The sequence below is a fragment of the Ochotona curzoniae genome, unplaced genomic scaffold, assembly GCF_017591425.1.
Source record: "Ochotona curzoniae isolate NIBS_2020 unplaced genomic scaffold, NIBS_Ocur_1.0 contig_1302, whole genome shotgun sequence".
In the NCBI taxonomy this organism is placed as follows: domain Eukaryota; kingdom Metazoa; phylum Chordata; class Mammalia; order Lagomorpha; family Ochotonidae; genus Ochotona; species Ochotona curzoniae.
Genome location: NW_024465035.1, coordinates 15,858,709 through 15,873,005, shown reverse-complemented (window position 1 = coordinate 15,873,005; position 14,297 = coordinate 15,858,709). Strand labels below are relative to the sequence as shown.

At 45.5% G+C, this 14,297-nt stretch overlaps 1 protein-coding gene across 7 annotated transcripts in view; it reads left to right on the top strand.

The window, feature by feature from the left end:
* The window catches only part of UBP1 (upstream binding protein 1), a 41,704-nt gene that overhangs the window by 17,139 nt on the left and 10,268 nt on the right, over positions 1-14,297 (top strand). For 6 of the 7 annotated variants that reach the window (XR_005882014.1, XR_005882016.1, XR_005882013.1 and 3 more), the window contains exons 3-9: positions 4,931-5,007; positions 5,440-5,545; positions 5,936-6,042; positions 7,744-7,896; positions 7,992-8,102; positions 8,542-8,649; positions 13,107-13,207. Coding sequence is in view for 3 of the 7 variants with exons in the window: in XM_040964201.1 (XP_040820135.1) it covers positions 4,931-5,007; positions 5,440-5,545; positions 5,936-6,042; positions 7,744-7,896; positions 7,992-8,102; positions 8,542-8,649; positions 13,107-13,207 (763 nt within the window). In the remaining 4 variants the exon portion in view is untranslated. The remainder of the gene's footprint in view (positions 1-4,930; positions 5,008-5,439; positions 5,546-5,935; positions 6,043-7,743; positions 7,897-7,991; positions 8,103-8,541; positions 8,650-13,106; positions 13,208-14,297) is intronic. The other variant, XM_040964225.1, reaches the window with a different exon arrangement.

The window sequence follows — 14,297 nt, the reverse complement described above, 5'->3', positions numbered from 1 at the left end:
ACCAGGTATGTGTACTTATAAATATACTCTCAAATAAATTTGTGGAACATACTGGTAATAATAATGGAACTACAACTATCTTAGACTGTTGAAAGATTTACAATCTTGTTGAACAATTGAATGACTCCTCCAGTGAATTTGTTTCACATTGACTTAGACCTGCACTCAGTGAAATGATCCGAACTAGCCTATTGTTACCTGTAACAGTGAGCATTGGCTCGTGTACATGTAACATTGTAGTAAGTGAACTCTAAACAAAGTGATCAAGTGTGCAAGGTTGGCTGCTGTAATTCATGGAATAGCGCTTTGGGGCAATGTTTATCATGGTATTATCTATTGCGAGTGTTTACCTACTGGGAAAAGGTGGCTAATTCTTAGCATTTTACTGAGAGCTGTTTCAGTTCCAGAGGAAAGGGGTAAATGCAAAGAATATTGACCGACCGCCAGAGTCCAGCTCCAGCTGAGTTCGGAACTCGAGAAGGGTGCGTGGATGAGGCCCAAAGAGAGAGGGACCACTAGGTTCCAGGATCATAATGGACAACACACAAAAGCTGTCCGCTTTATTTATACAAAATCAGTCAAACTCTGGCTCAGACTTTTTACTTCATGGTCAAGTGGGTATTTCTAAGGATAATTCTGCCATTTGTTTTACCTAAAAACAATAGAAGTTCCTGCTACAGTTCTTATCCTACAACTCAATCTTGTATCACAAAGAAAAGGGGAACCTAAAGAATGAGGAAAGAATGAAACCCAAAATATAGGTCCTTTGATTAGCATAAGGTCAATGAGGATAGCCAAGACAGTAGGAATAATAGAAGGCCCTTTTGCAAGACCTTATCATTGATATTAACCTCCAAGCTCACATTGAGTAAAAGGCCAACCTCACAGTAGCAAACAATGCCTGGATGGATTAGAATTCTTCCACAGAGTGGTCCGGAGTCCATGCAAAAAAAGGTGGAGCTGCATGTCCGCCTGGCTCTGCCAAACAGAGGGAAGTTCCTTGCGGCCCTTTCACACCTTCGTGTCCCCCACATCCACTGCACGGACCCCAACAACTGACTGCCGACGGTAGCTTTCCTTCGTAGAGCAGTGGTTCCCCAGTGGCATGTGTGGGAACCCCCCCCCCGGGGGGGGGCTTGTCAAAAGGTGGTCCCTGTGCTGTGTGGAGTGCTCGAGTCAGCAGATTCGGAACAGGGCCCCAGACCACATCTTCCAAATTAATTAATTCTCTTCATAACAAAATCATTAGATTTTTACTGTTCTCTGCAGAGGTGAGGGGACTGGGAGTGCAGGCACAATCAGGGTGGGGAGGAGGGGTGAGAGGTATGTCTGGGGGGGCTGGGGAAAAAGGTGGCAGGGAGCATGGAGGGTCTCTGACGCTGCCTCAGGGCCCTTGTGGATGGGGGGACTGGTGGGGTGCCCTGGGAGTGATGATCCAGTGACATAATGCACTCCTCACGGGGTTCTTCCTGTCCTCTCTGTATAAAGCCCAAGGCCTGTTGGTGTTTCTGCTCTTCCCCTGATGCTGTGGGTGGTCTGAAGACACAAGGCTGTAACTGCCTCCAATAGCAGGATTTATCTGGAGGAGATTGGCGTAGCCTTGGGGGCTGAACGACTTGCTTTGCCTGCCTGCCTGCCTGCCTGCCTGCCTGCCTGCCTGCCTGCCTGCGTCAGTGTTACGTAACCTCCCCCAAGACTCGCTGCCCCAGCTAGTGGGAAGAGGACTGGCCGCTGACGCTGTAGATAGACACTTCAGTGCAGTCTCACTATTGTCAGGTGGAAGCTGGATCAAGTTTTCTAAGCTATGTTGGTCTCTTACAATGTTGCTTTTATAAAAAAATATTTTTTTGAACTGTAGAAGTTTGCAGTTTAGAAGCTAAATTTGTGCTTGCCTGCTTTTGCTTGGGTGTGAGAAGCCTTAGTCTCAACACTGGCTCTCTTGCAGAGCAGACCTGTGGCTGGATGGACTACCTCATCCTGCAGCGCAGGCGCTGTGTCCTGATGCAAGGGAGTGGAACTTCCGGTATTACCTCCCTGCCACATTGCAGACTGGCTCCCTGTTGCTGTTGGGTCACCGCCTAACGGAGCCAGTGAAATAAACTCTTCTCTCTTGCTTAGAGGTTAGGACTTCTGCAGCCTGGGCCAGAGTGCCTGATGGTAGCTAGCTTTGAACCCTGCCTCCAGCTTCTGAGTCTGACTCTGCTTCAAGCCCTGCTTCTAGCTTCCTGTGGTGTGGACCTTGAGGGAAGGTGGTCACAGCTGCAGGGCTTGAGTTCCTGGCTCTCGCTGGTCTTAGCCCTGTCTCAGCCCGTGCATGCATTTGGTGCAGAGTCCAGCTAGTGGATGAGAGCTTGCTTGCATCCCTCACATCTCAGATGGGGAAAAAGCCCTTCTCTAGTCTATCCCCAGTGACTAGATTTGGAGGGCCAATTGTGCTCGGAGAACATGGCTGAGAACGCTAAGTAGCCATGTTCCAAAGTTAGCCACTTTGGAAATAAGTCTGGCTTTGGGAAGTAGCGTGCTGATTGGATTACAGAATCTGTTAAATGAAAAAGGAAAAGTTTGGTTTCGTTTTGTTTCGTACTGTAGATTTTCTTTTGATTAACATTGGTTCTTGTGGCTAGCAAAGTGACTCAACAGGATAATCCTCCTACATGAGTGCCAGTTCTGATCCCAGCTGCTCCACTACTGATCCAGCTCCCTGCTTGTGGCCTGGGAAAGCAGTTGAGGATGGCCCAAAGCTTTGGGACCCTGCGCCCGTGTGGGAGACCCGGAAGAGGTTTCTGGTTCTTGGCTTCAGATCGGCTCAGTACCAGCCGTTGCGCTCACTTGGGGAGTGAATCATCGGACGGAGATCTTTCTTTCTTTCTGTCTCTCCTCCTCTCTGTATATCTGACTGTGTTATCAAACAAATAGAAATAAAAGTCTGGTTGTTCATTCAACCAATGCATGTACCCATTGAGAGAGATGTAGTTTGCAGTAGGAAAACCAACTGAAAACTTTTTTTGTTTTGCTTTGAAGATTTTCCATTTGCTGATTCACTCCCCTATTGATTGCAGTGGCCAAAACAGCAGTCCTCTCTGGGTCTACCTTGTGAGTGCAGGATCCCAAGGTTTCGGACCATCCACTGCTTTCCCAGGCCACAATAATGGAGCTGGATGGGAAGTGGAGCAGCCAGGACACAAATTGGTGCCCGTATGGGATACTGGTGCTTGGAGGTGGAGAATTATCCAGATAAGCAGTTGTGTCCCCCCCCCCCCCCAATTTGAAAGACTTTTGTAAAACTTTAGTTCAGATTTCTTAAGAGTGAAGATTTAGAGTGCTTTAGTACAAGAGCAGTAGATCTTAAGACCCACTTGTGCAAGTTGGCTGAAGTCTGTATTGAGTGCATAGGTTTCCCCCATAGGTTGACCAGGAAAAAAAAAATACAGACAGACATTGAGGTTTCTTTTTTTGATGTGTGTGTACTTTAATCCTGAGATTTTTGAGTTTCTGAGGACCACAAGGTAACTGTCTTGGGGAGACAAGTTTTCTGTCCTTGGCAGTCGTGTGAAAGGCTGCTACCACACTCCCACCTCCCTGCCTGCTCTTCTTTGGGCTACTGCTGTCACGCCAGGGAAGGGCTGTGCTTCCTCCACAGGCCTTGAGCTGGCTTGGCCTAAGAACTGTAACCCTAACACTTCCCTGTTGAGGTCTCCTTGACTGAGCTTGTTGTCACGGTTCCTGTAAGGCCCAGCTGAGGGGTGAGGCCTGGGCTAGAAGGAGCCTAAGAAGGGAGGCTGATAAGGCCACACTGGGAGGTGACTCCTCCCTCAGCCAACAGTGATGGACAGATCCACCAAGGTCGAAGAGATCCTGTGACACTGTAGCAACGTATAAGACACATTTCTTTGTCCCCCAAACCCCCCACCTTTACAGCTCCCTAATAAAGACAACCCTTCACATCACCTGGGCACAGAGTCTGTACCAGACTGCTTTTCCCTGACTGATAGCAGGGAGCTGGGTCAGAACTGGAATAGGGACATGAACTGGCATCCTCAGGGGACAGTGTTGTCACAGATGGAAACTTCACCCACTATACCACAACACTGGCCCAATTTATTTTATAATTCAGGCATAATCCTTTGATAAATAAATAGTTAAGAAGTAGAAAGCCCAGTGTTCTATAGGAGTATAGGCAAGGACTATAAACAGTAATTAAATCCCAGGGTGTCAGTTTCACTCATACGTATGCTTTTTATACTCTGTATTTAGTAGCTATATTGTTAACAGTCCTTTCTTGAGTCCTGACTCTGTGATCATTCACTCTGTATTTTCCAGTAATCCCAGTGAGAGAGTAGGCAGGATCCTGGCGGTTGTGCTAGGCAGAGTCTCAGTGTTATGTGATATTAACAGCATTCTTTTCACTAATGTTTTTTCTTTGTCCTAATTTTGCTATCTTTATTTATTGATAGAATAGAAATAGTTTTTAGTGGATGTATAGTTTGTCATTTTTTACTAGTAGCTTGGTTTTTTTAATTTCAGTATATGTGCAGCTGATGCAAGTACTCTTTTTGGTTTTAATGGTTTATTTATTTTTATTTGAAAGACAGATTTAGAGAGAGAGGAGAAACAGAACGAGATCTTATGTACACTGGTTCACTTCTCAAATGGTCCTAATGGCCAGGGCTGAGCTGACATGAATCCAGGAGCTACAAGAACTGTTACAAAAATTAGTGTCAGATAATAAATTCGTCTGAGCGTAAGAGATGCAAATTGAAGCAGCAGAGCCTCCCGCAACGGTGTAAGAAGGGCTCAGGTTACCTGCGTTTCCTTTTCTAGCAGAGTAATCATTTGACACGGAGTTGCTGTGCAATAACGCACTGTTTTATGGGGTCACACAGTTATGTATATGTGTGGATTGATTCTGATATTCAGTTTCTTCAAATAGGTCAGTCTTATGAAATTCGGATGCTGGATAATCGGAAAATGGGCGATATGCCTGAGATTAGTGGAAAATTGGTAAAGGTAAGGATCCTCCCTTCAGTTCCCAGCTTCAGCCTGGTCCTGGCCGTTGCAGCTCTTTGGAATGCAAGCCAGCAGATGGAAGAATCTCTGTTTCTCTTTGTCAGCCTTTCTTTCAAGTAAATAAATAAAATCTTTGAAAAATTATTTTGCATCTGGCATTTTCCTCCTAGAAATGTAAATTTTACTCATTCTTTTTATAAGCATCTCTCAATTTCGAGCTACAATGTGAAAGCATTAAATCTACGTAACCATTTTATTTTGAATTTCTCTGTCAAATAACTCTGCCCTTATCCAGTTACTGAAGAACAGAGAGGTTGAGTTATGGAATGTGTAGTTAGTGTTCTTTAACTGTGGATTCACGGGTGGGAAATAGTGCTCCTGCATTTTCTTGGGAGTCATTGAAGGTACTCGTCTCCCCCGCTTGCTCCGCAGAGCATCATACGGGTTGTGTTCCATGACCGACGGCTGCAGTACACAGAGCATCAGCAGCTCGAAGGCTGGAAGTGGAATCGCCCAGGAGACAGGCTGCTCGACTTAGGTACTGGCCACGGGCAGGGTGCACGGGGCCGGGGCGGCGGGGGCTCCACCTGTGCTTGTGTGACTAATTCTGTGGAGAATGTTTGGGTGTTGGAGGCTCCTATGGGACTGTGTAGTTTAATAAAACTCAACCTGCACCCAAGAATTAGAGGTTTTCTCTAACCATTTAGTTCTGTGGGTACCGTCCATCATAGTCTTTCTAAAACATGAACCGTGGGAAGAGAAACTGATGCTGGTTCAGTGGGTTTGTCATCGAAGAACAGGTGCTTGTGGAGCACATTGAAGGCAAAAGCGTAATGCGGGAATGTTTATTTCCTTAGAACATAATAGCTGTCACTACTTTATATAAGTTAGATATGTTTTTACTTAATAATTTCTTTTTTAAAAACAGATATTCCGATGTCTGTGGGAATAATTGACACCAGGACAAATCCGAGTCAGTTAAATGCGGTTGAATTTCTGTGGGACCCTGCAAAACGCACATCTGCTTTCATTCAGGTTTGGATTTTTACTTCATTATGAGAAACTTCCCTAACCCAGCTGTTTACAAGGCCATGGTGGGAGACAGTTCTGGAAACATGGTACCAGTTTGTAAACGTGCTTTTTTATAAACTGGAGGGTATTGTGTTTATTCTCTTTGGCACAGTTAGAGCGGTGTAGCCTAAATCTGTCATCTGATAGCTAGACTTAGAAGTTCATTCTGTGTTATGTAAATGTTACCCAAATGTTACTTTTTATCATTGATAGTCATAATAATCAAAGCACATATTTTCCTGAGCTATGTTGCTCTTAAATAGAACCTTCCATTTAAAAGGATGCGATTGGGTTAAAAAATATTTTAGCTTTCGTGTTTCTTTCTTGTATCTTTTTATTTGTTTTTAAAGGTGTACATGTGAGTGTACACACACCACGTATTCGCAACACCTGGGCTCCAACAGGTCGAAGTCAGAAACCAAGTCTTTGACGTGGTTGGCAGGGGCTAGTTAAGCCGTCACTGCTACTGCCTGGTCCACTTGAGTAGGAGACTGGAATCCGAGACGACCAGGACTGCAGCCTGGGCACTCTGACACCGGGTGTGGGCATCCTTGTCATTGACATGACATACTAAAATATTATTAAATATTTAAAAATATATAATACCAAAATGTTCTGCTTTTTGAATAGGTAATCTTTATATATAGCAAAGGAAAACAGCTCATTTCTGACCAGCCCAAATACACTGACTTATTTGCATGAGCAATGGTGGATCATTAGTATTTTTGTGTTTTAAGATCTATCAGATTCTTAGTTTTAGTTAATAGTCACTGGAACATGGTTTAATATTAGTCCCTCTTTTCCCTGATGTTGTGTCTGTCCATCAGGGTAACTAGTTCTATAGCAAATGAGAGTGATAGAAGCCCCGGCCTGAATCTCCAGGTCATATTGCAAAAGTCTAAGTTTTCACACTGCAGGTCATCTAAACAGGGGGGGGGGGGGGGGGGGGGGGTGGTGTGTGTGTGTGTGTGTGTGTGTGTGTGTGTGTGTGTGTGTGTGTGTGTGTGTGTGTGTGTGTGTGTGTGTGTGTGTGTGTGTGTGTGTGTGTGTGTGTGAGAGAGAGAGAGAGAGAGAGAGAGAGAGAGAGAGAGAGAGAGAGAGAGAGAGAGAGAGATGCCCCGTCACTGCTCTTCACTTGGTCTGGTTCTGTGACAGTGTTGGAGAACAGGGTGGAAGTGGTGGAGGGTAAGCACTCTCCCAGAATGCAGAGTGGACTCTGAAGGCACACCTGGGCGGTTAGATGCACACGGGTAGGAGGGGGACTCGGGAGTTATTAGGAAGAGTCCTAAAACAGCTGGCGGCTTAGAGCAGGTGCAGGGGCGGGGCCCATAGCAGACGCTCTGGGTGATGAGGTAAGAGTTGTTGCGCCCGAGCAGCATGCAGCGTGGAGTGAGGTCGAGGACTTCCCAAGGAGCCCCCTGCACTGCAGTCGAGGAGCAGCGTCGTGGTGGGGAGGAGCTCATTCTCAGAAAGTTCAGAAAGGACTGGATGTCTGAGGGGGAAGAAAGGTGTGCACTAAAAACTATTGGGGGAATCCACGAGAGAATTTGGCCAGTGTGTGGGAATTCAATTTCAGAGGACCTTACATTTATAGTGGTGACAGCACAGATAGAGAAGTGCTTAGTGGAAGCTCTTGGAAGTCATTTCAGTGCCTTTGTTTTGTAGGTACACTGCATCAGCACAGAATTCACTCCACGGAAGCATGGAGGGGAGAAGGGAGTGCCTTTTAGAATCCAGGTAGACACCTTCAAGCAGAATGAGAATGGGGAGTACACAGATCACCTACACTCAGCTAGCTGCCAAATCAAAGTTTTCAAGGTAAGAGGGGCAGCATGCAGTCACTCCCTAAGACTGTGTCACCTGTAACGCTGCTTTGTGTCCTGATGGATGGAGTAATCTCTTTTGTTTTGAAGCCTAAAGGTGCAGACAGGAAGCAAAAAACTGACCGGGAGAAGATGGAGAAGAGAACAGCTCATGAGAAAGAAAAGTATCAGCCGTCGTATGATACCACAATCCTCACCGAGGTACAGTGACCAGGCTGGGCTTTGGGAGAGAAGCAGAGCTTTGCATCTTGGCACTCTGTCCAAAGATGAGTTTCTCTACCAGTGGGTTGGGGAAGATTGGGTGGTAGACTGTTGAGATTCCTTGTGAAATTCTGGGGGAGAATATTTTATTTAAATTTGGGGATTTTAATAGCTTAGTTTCCTGGGTGGGAGCTTGAATGAAGATGTTGAAATCCCAATCAGGTCTCAAAAATAGACCTTAAAAATCGAAGTTGGCAAGAAATTAAGTTGGGGCTTAGAATGTCCAATCTTTGTCACTGCTGGGGTTTTGCATTTTCTTTAATTTTGATTCCCATTAGTCATACATGTGTTTAATTGGACTGCAGAGACATGAACAGGGTATTAGATCTTTCTTTGTATAATGAAAAGACATTGATCCCAATCTTTGGTGTTTGTCCAGATGAGGCTTGAGCCTATAATTGAAGATGCAGTTGAACATGAGCAGAAAAAGTCCAGCAAGCGGACTTTGCCAGCAGACTACGGTGATTCTCTGGCAAAGCGAGGCAGTGTAAGGGACTTCTGCTTCTCTTTTCATTGTGCAAGAAACCTTGTGCAGTGTTAGATATAGGACCAACTTCCACTGAAAAGTAAAGCCAAAATTGTTTTTGATGTCCATGTCTTGATCTAATTTGCTTTTGTTTAGACTTCTTGCTTTCTGTTTGTTCCTCCCTGAGGAAAATTTCCTAAATCTAACACTTGGAAACAGAACAAAGACATTGTTGGCCATATTGGGTGGTTTTGGAGGGAAAAAAAGACATTCAGAAGTGTATGTTCCCTCCCTGTCTCCCTACCCCATCCCCTCTCTCCTTTGCACACACACCTCCTAAATGAGCACTGACATCAGTTGAGAGTACTTTATACAGTAAAATAGTTGTCTCTGTGTAATTAGAGAAGGTATTTTGCTTTCTCGTGTGTATATCTGATGAGAACCTGGGGCCACTTGGAGAAATGGCGGCAGTGAGCTTGCCATTCCCATGTGCAATACTTTGTCAGACTTCCTGCGTGAGGCATAAGAGTGTGTGTCTGCGCTTCTAGAAGCCTGTTGGGCAGCACGGGTTCCAGAAGGAGTCTTTGACTGCGTTAGTGTTTCCTCTTGGCACCTGCATTGTGACTTACTGCTTCCAATGTAACGCTCCCGTGGCACTCAGACCTGCTCCCCCGCCACCATGCAGTCAGGATGGAATAGGAGTCTGTCAGGGTCAGTGAAGTGAACATATCCCAGCACGGGGTTCTCATGAGATAGTCCTCCAGGGATTGCTCTGTTGTGCGAAGGTAGATGGCCTCTGTAGCGCTAGGAAATAACACACAGCATTAACAGGCATTTGCAAAGCATTTTGTCACCAGATGTATTAGTGATGCTCTCCTCATCATTGTAATGTAGCACTAGTGAGAGGCAAAGTGGATTTTTCACCATTTTAAAGAAAATTTAATATTTATTTGAGAGGCAGAAGTACAGAGAGGAGAGAGAATCTTGTTCTGGTTCACTTCCCAAACCAGTCAGAACTGGATAGATCCAGAACCGGGAGCCTGGAGCTCTTCCAGTTCTCCCACATGGGCACAAGGGCACAGTGACTTGGGCCACCTCCTGCTGCCTTCCCTGGTGCATTAGCAGGGAGCTAGATTGGAAGTGGAGCAGCCAAAACTGAATCAGCAGCAGCTTTATCCACTATACAACAGCGCTTGCCCAGATTTTTCACTTTTATACCTGTCTAAGTATACAGCCTGAAAAATAACTGACAGGTACCCCACAAGAGCCTCCTGTCTGTACTAAAGCATGGAGTGAAAAGGCTGTAACTGTCTTTTCATGTAATGAAACTGGAAATGTTCTCATCCTAGTGCCATAGGAACACACATGTTGCATTTTCCTTATTTTGGCTGTAGATTGAAATCAGGTTTGTCGAAGTCACTGTAACCTCCTTTTCCCAAACTTCCACCCTTCCAACTTTGTTTTATTTTCTGATTTCCTAGTCCAGGATCCACAGTCTTCTTATAGGAGGGGTGGGAGGTTCTGGGTAAGTCAGATCACTTTGTCCTTCTGATAGAATTGACTTGGCAAATACAAAAAAATGGGTTTTGATACTTTACAGTAAAAGAAATCCTGGGATAGGCCATAACTAACCATACAATGGCAAAGTTGTTGATAAACTCTGAGTCAATCTCAAGTCTAAAGTATGCAAAACGTCAGCAGTCCACTGGCCTGGGATTTCACATCTTCCTGTCTGCGGCTGGCTACTGGGCTGCATTTAGCTTTGTTAGCATATTTCCAGGGGTAGTGGGACTCACCTTGTTTTTAAAAAACAGGATACAAAGTAATCCATGAGAAAAGGACGTTTGCAGCATTTTCATCTTTTTTTTTTTTTTCCAAATGCCTGCAAAGGAAAGCCAACATTTTATAGTTTTCAGACTGCCAAAAATGGCTTGCTGTCTGTTGGTCTTTGATGGGCTCCCCATCAGGGCTGCCTGGTTTTACAACCTATGCTGAGTCGTCATCCTTAGCTGGGGAGGTACTTCATGCAGTTGGCTGGAATCCTGGCACTGCAGATCCCGGCCAGGAATTGCTGGAGCCGTTATGAATGGCCAGCTGTGTTCGGCAGCAGGACACGTCACTGCTGCTTGCTTTTAACAGCATTACCTTGACAGCCAGAGGGTGCCCATGATGAAAATTGGTTCTGTGTTGATGGACTCTCCTTAAGGGAATTTGATGTCTTACTCTGCCATACTAACCTGAAGCTTTGTGAAGCTTTGTTTTCTCAAAAACAGGTGGCAGCAATCAACGAAAATTTGAAGAAACATTATTTTTTATATTAAGTTTACAACACTCAGATATGTGTATTAATCTGAATTACAATGTTATTGTGTTGGGGTAGGATGGCATAGTGGAAACCCCTTCTAAGAAGTAGAGGTGACAGGGTGTGTGACACTTGTAAGTTAGTAGATTTGTTATAGTCACCGCATTCGGTTTTCAGTTCTTCAAATTGTATTAGCTGAGAAACTGTAAGATAGAAAACAAAGGCAATTGTTTTAATAGAATTGACACTGTGGAAAATTTTATAGTGAAATTGGTATGATATGCATGAAGATGGGGAAAGCTATTCAATTAGCTTTCTGTTTGGAAGGCTAACTGTTGAAATGGTGTCATAAGGCCATATTTTCCAGTTGTGAGGGGGTGTGTATGTAACTGACTAGTTAGAAAGTGCTATTTCTGTGATTGATTTTCTGTCTGTTTCTTAGAGAGACCGAGATCTTTCATGCACTGGCCACCCCAAATGCCCACAGCAGCTGGGCCTGGGCCCGCCTGAAGCCAGGAGCTCAGTCTGGGTCTTCCATGTGGGTAGCAGACTCGAGTACTTTAGGGTGCCACTTGCTGCCTTCTAAGATGTGTCTGCAGGGAACTGGGATTTGAACCCAGAGATTCCAGGCACAGGATGCTCTTGTCTCTCATCCTCCCAAGTGTGGTTCTAACTGCTGCACCAGATGTCTACCTGATTGCTGTTTCCTTGTCCTGCCTTGATCTGTTTCTCTTTTCCTTATGTTTTTGATGGCAGTCAGACAGGGCTCAGAGCTCCTGTAACTACTGGCAGTATTCTGATTCTGCCTTCAGATTGCCTGCTGCTTAGCTCCCTCACACTGTGTCCTCACATTTCCCTGCCCAGCTATTTTGAGAAAGGAACTATTTTCTGACACATTCTCGAATTTACACCTGAATTTTCATCATAAATGTAAAACTTGCTGATGAGGCAGGTGAGTTTTCCAGCAGGATGCCGCATCAGGAGCAGAGGAACTGTGACTGGCATTGCAAGGGGCAGCTTAACTTACTGCACCATACCAGTGAAATAAGTAGAAGTTTAAAAATTTCACATGAACCTGTGTGTAGTTATTTTAACTGTGATGACACAGGCTGCAACCTGAATATGAGAGAGGCTAGATACACTTTTCTTTGAGCAGTGTCATTCACATCTTGAGGTGCCACTGATGAGCTTTTGTTGATTAATGACGAGTATGCACCTGCTGTGTGTTGGGCAGCCCGAGTCACTCTGAAAGCAAATTGAAGACCACCTCCTAAGAGAAAGATCTTTTTGGTCTTCGAGTCACACTTTTTCTTGAAATCTGTTATGGTGCAATTTTCCTGACTTTGAGAGTCATATACCCCAGGGTTATGACCAGCTGGACTGTCTGTGGGCGATGGGAGAAGGGTCATTGAGGACCAGATTAGTTTCAGAAACAACATCTGTAGGAGGAGGCAGCTTTCTCCATCCCTCATGTTTGAAGACTTCCGCTTGAGGGAGACCAGATCTCGTAACCTGCTCATCATGTTTTGACTTGGGCTTTATCAACTCTCCTAATGAGAATTGTGTGTTGTTCTATCTTTTCTTTATCTGTGCTCAGAGTTTTGTCTAGGGCTAAAAATATTGAAATTTACCAGCTCCCTTCCAAGTATCCCTGTGTCCTTAGTTAGACTCGGGCCAGGGTGGTGGCAGAGTCACATCTGTCCTGTGCGCTGGCCTGGTGGGCTCGCTTGGGTTTTGCTCCTCTTTACGAGTATCAAGGAAGCAGATGGGTGAGACAGGGCACCCTGTGATGTCAGCTGCTGCTTACCAGTCCTTTCTTGTCTCCACTGTTCCTAACCCTCGGGAGCTTGTTGGGGAACTGATAAAGGAGAGGTGAAGGTTCTCGAGAGAAAGCTAGCCGTAACTGTGTGTTGCAAATGCCTTTGTAAATTTGTGCTGCTGTCATCACTTCAGGTCTTCTCTCAGATTAATCAGTGTCTAGAAGCACAGCGCAGGTAACATTTTTCCCTTGATGCACAGAAATAAGTCTGACATGTGGCTGAGGGGGCTTGCCAGGCGTCAGGGGTCTTGTGTTTTAGTCTCTTGCATTTGGCCAGACTAGAGAGTGAGTGAGAGAAGTACTTGCTGGACACGTCTTAAAAGCATGTGATTCGCTGACTGCTGTTTCTGTTCTTAGTGTTCTCCGTGGCCCGATGCCCCTACAGCCTATGTGAATAACAGCCCTTCCCCGGCGCCCACGTTCACCTCCTCACAGACCACGTGCAGTGTCCCGGACAGGTACTGGTGTGTGCTGTGCCTGCAGCTCGTTGGTGCTCAGCACCCTCCATCCTCTGTTGTCTTCCCAGGCACATGAGTAGGGAACAGGATCAGAAGTGGAGCAGCCAGGCAGGACTTAAACTGGAGCCCAAGTGGACTGCCAGCATCGCAAGTAGTAGCTTGTTAGACAACAGTGCTGGCCACCAAACACGTACATTTTTTGTTTCTTTGTTTTTTTTTAACGGTTTATGTCTCTAGAAGGCCCTGCAGGAGCTCTGCAACGACAGGCCCTGCCATTGCTGCACTTGCCAGCCTAGGAGCCTCACGTGTACCACCTTTGGCAAAATTGTAGGAGAGGGCGCCAGTATATACTGTGCAGGAGGCTATGGACAGGATTGCTGGGCTTGCTACAGGGACAAGGACAGAGGAATTTGCTGTGGAGAAGCTATGACTTGGGTCCATTAATGCAGCTATCAGGCCCAATGCATTAACCTAGTGGCTAAAGTCTTTGCCTTGCATGCACCGGGATCCTTATGAGAGCCAGCTGCCACACTTCCCATCCAGCTCCCTGATAGAGAATGCTCCAAGGCCTTGGGACCCTGCACCTGCATGGGAAACCTGGAAGAAGCTCCTGGCTCCTGGCTTTGGATCAGCTCAGCTCTGGCCATTGTGACTACTTGGAGAGTGAATCAGCGGACAGAAAATCTTTCTCTGTTGCTCCCTCTCAGTAAATCTGACTTTCCAATAAAAATACATAAATCTTTTTAAAAATGCATCTATCACCATGGACATTTGTATAATGTTTACCTTTATTTTCTGCCCTTTTTTCCCTGCCAACGTACTTTTTTTTTTTTCTCTTGATTCTTTAGAATAAAGGAAGTTCTTCCAGTTTCTAAAGACATCCCAGTTTCAGAAGCAGGGCTGGAGGACTTGGCCACCGTTGGCCAGGCACCCAGGGAGCTCAGGCCAGAACTGTTGTGTGGCTGAGCAAGTGTCTGTGGGACTTTCTGTCCTGGGGCTTTGTGGCATGTTAACACAGAGTCCCTTTGGATCAAAGGTTCCCTGGTTTGGGGAACTTTCTTGTTGGTGAGGAAAATCGCGAACGCTGAGA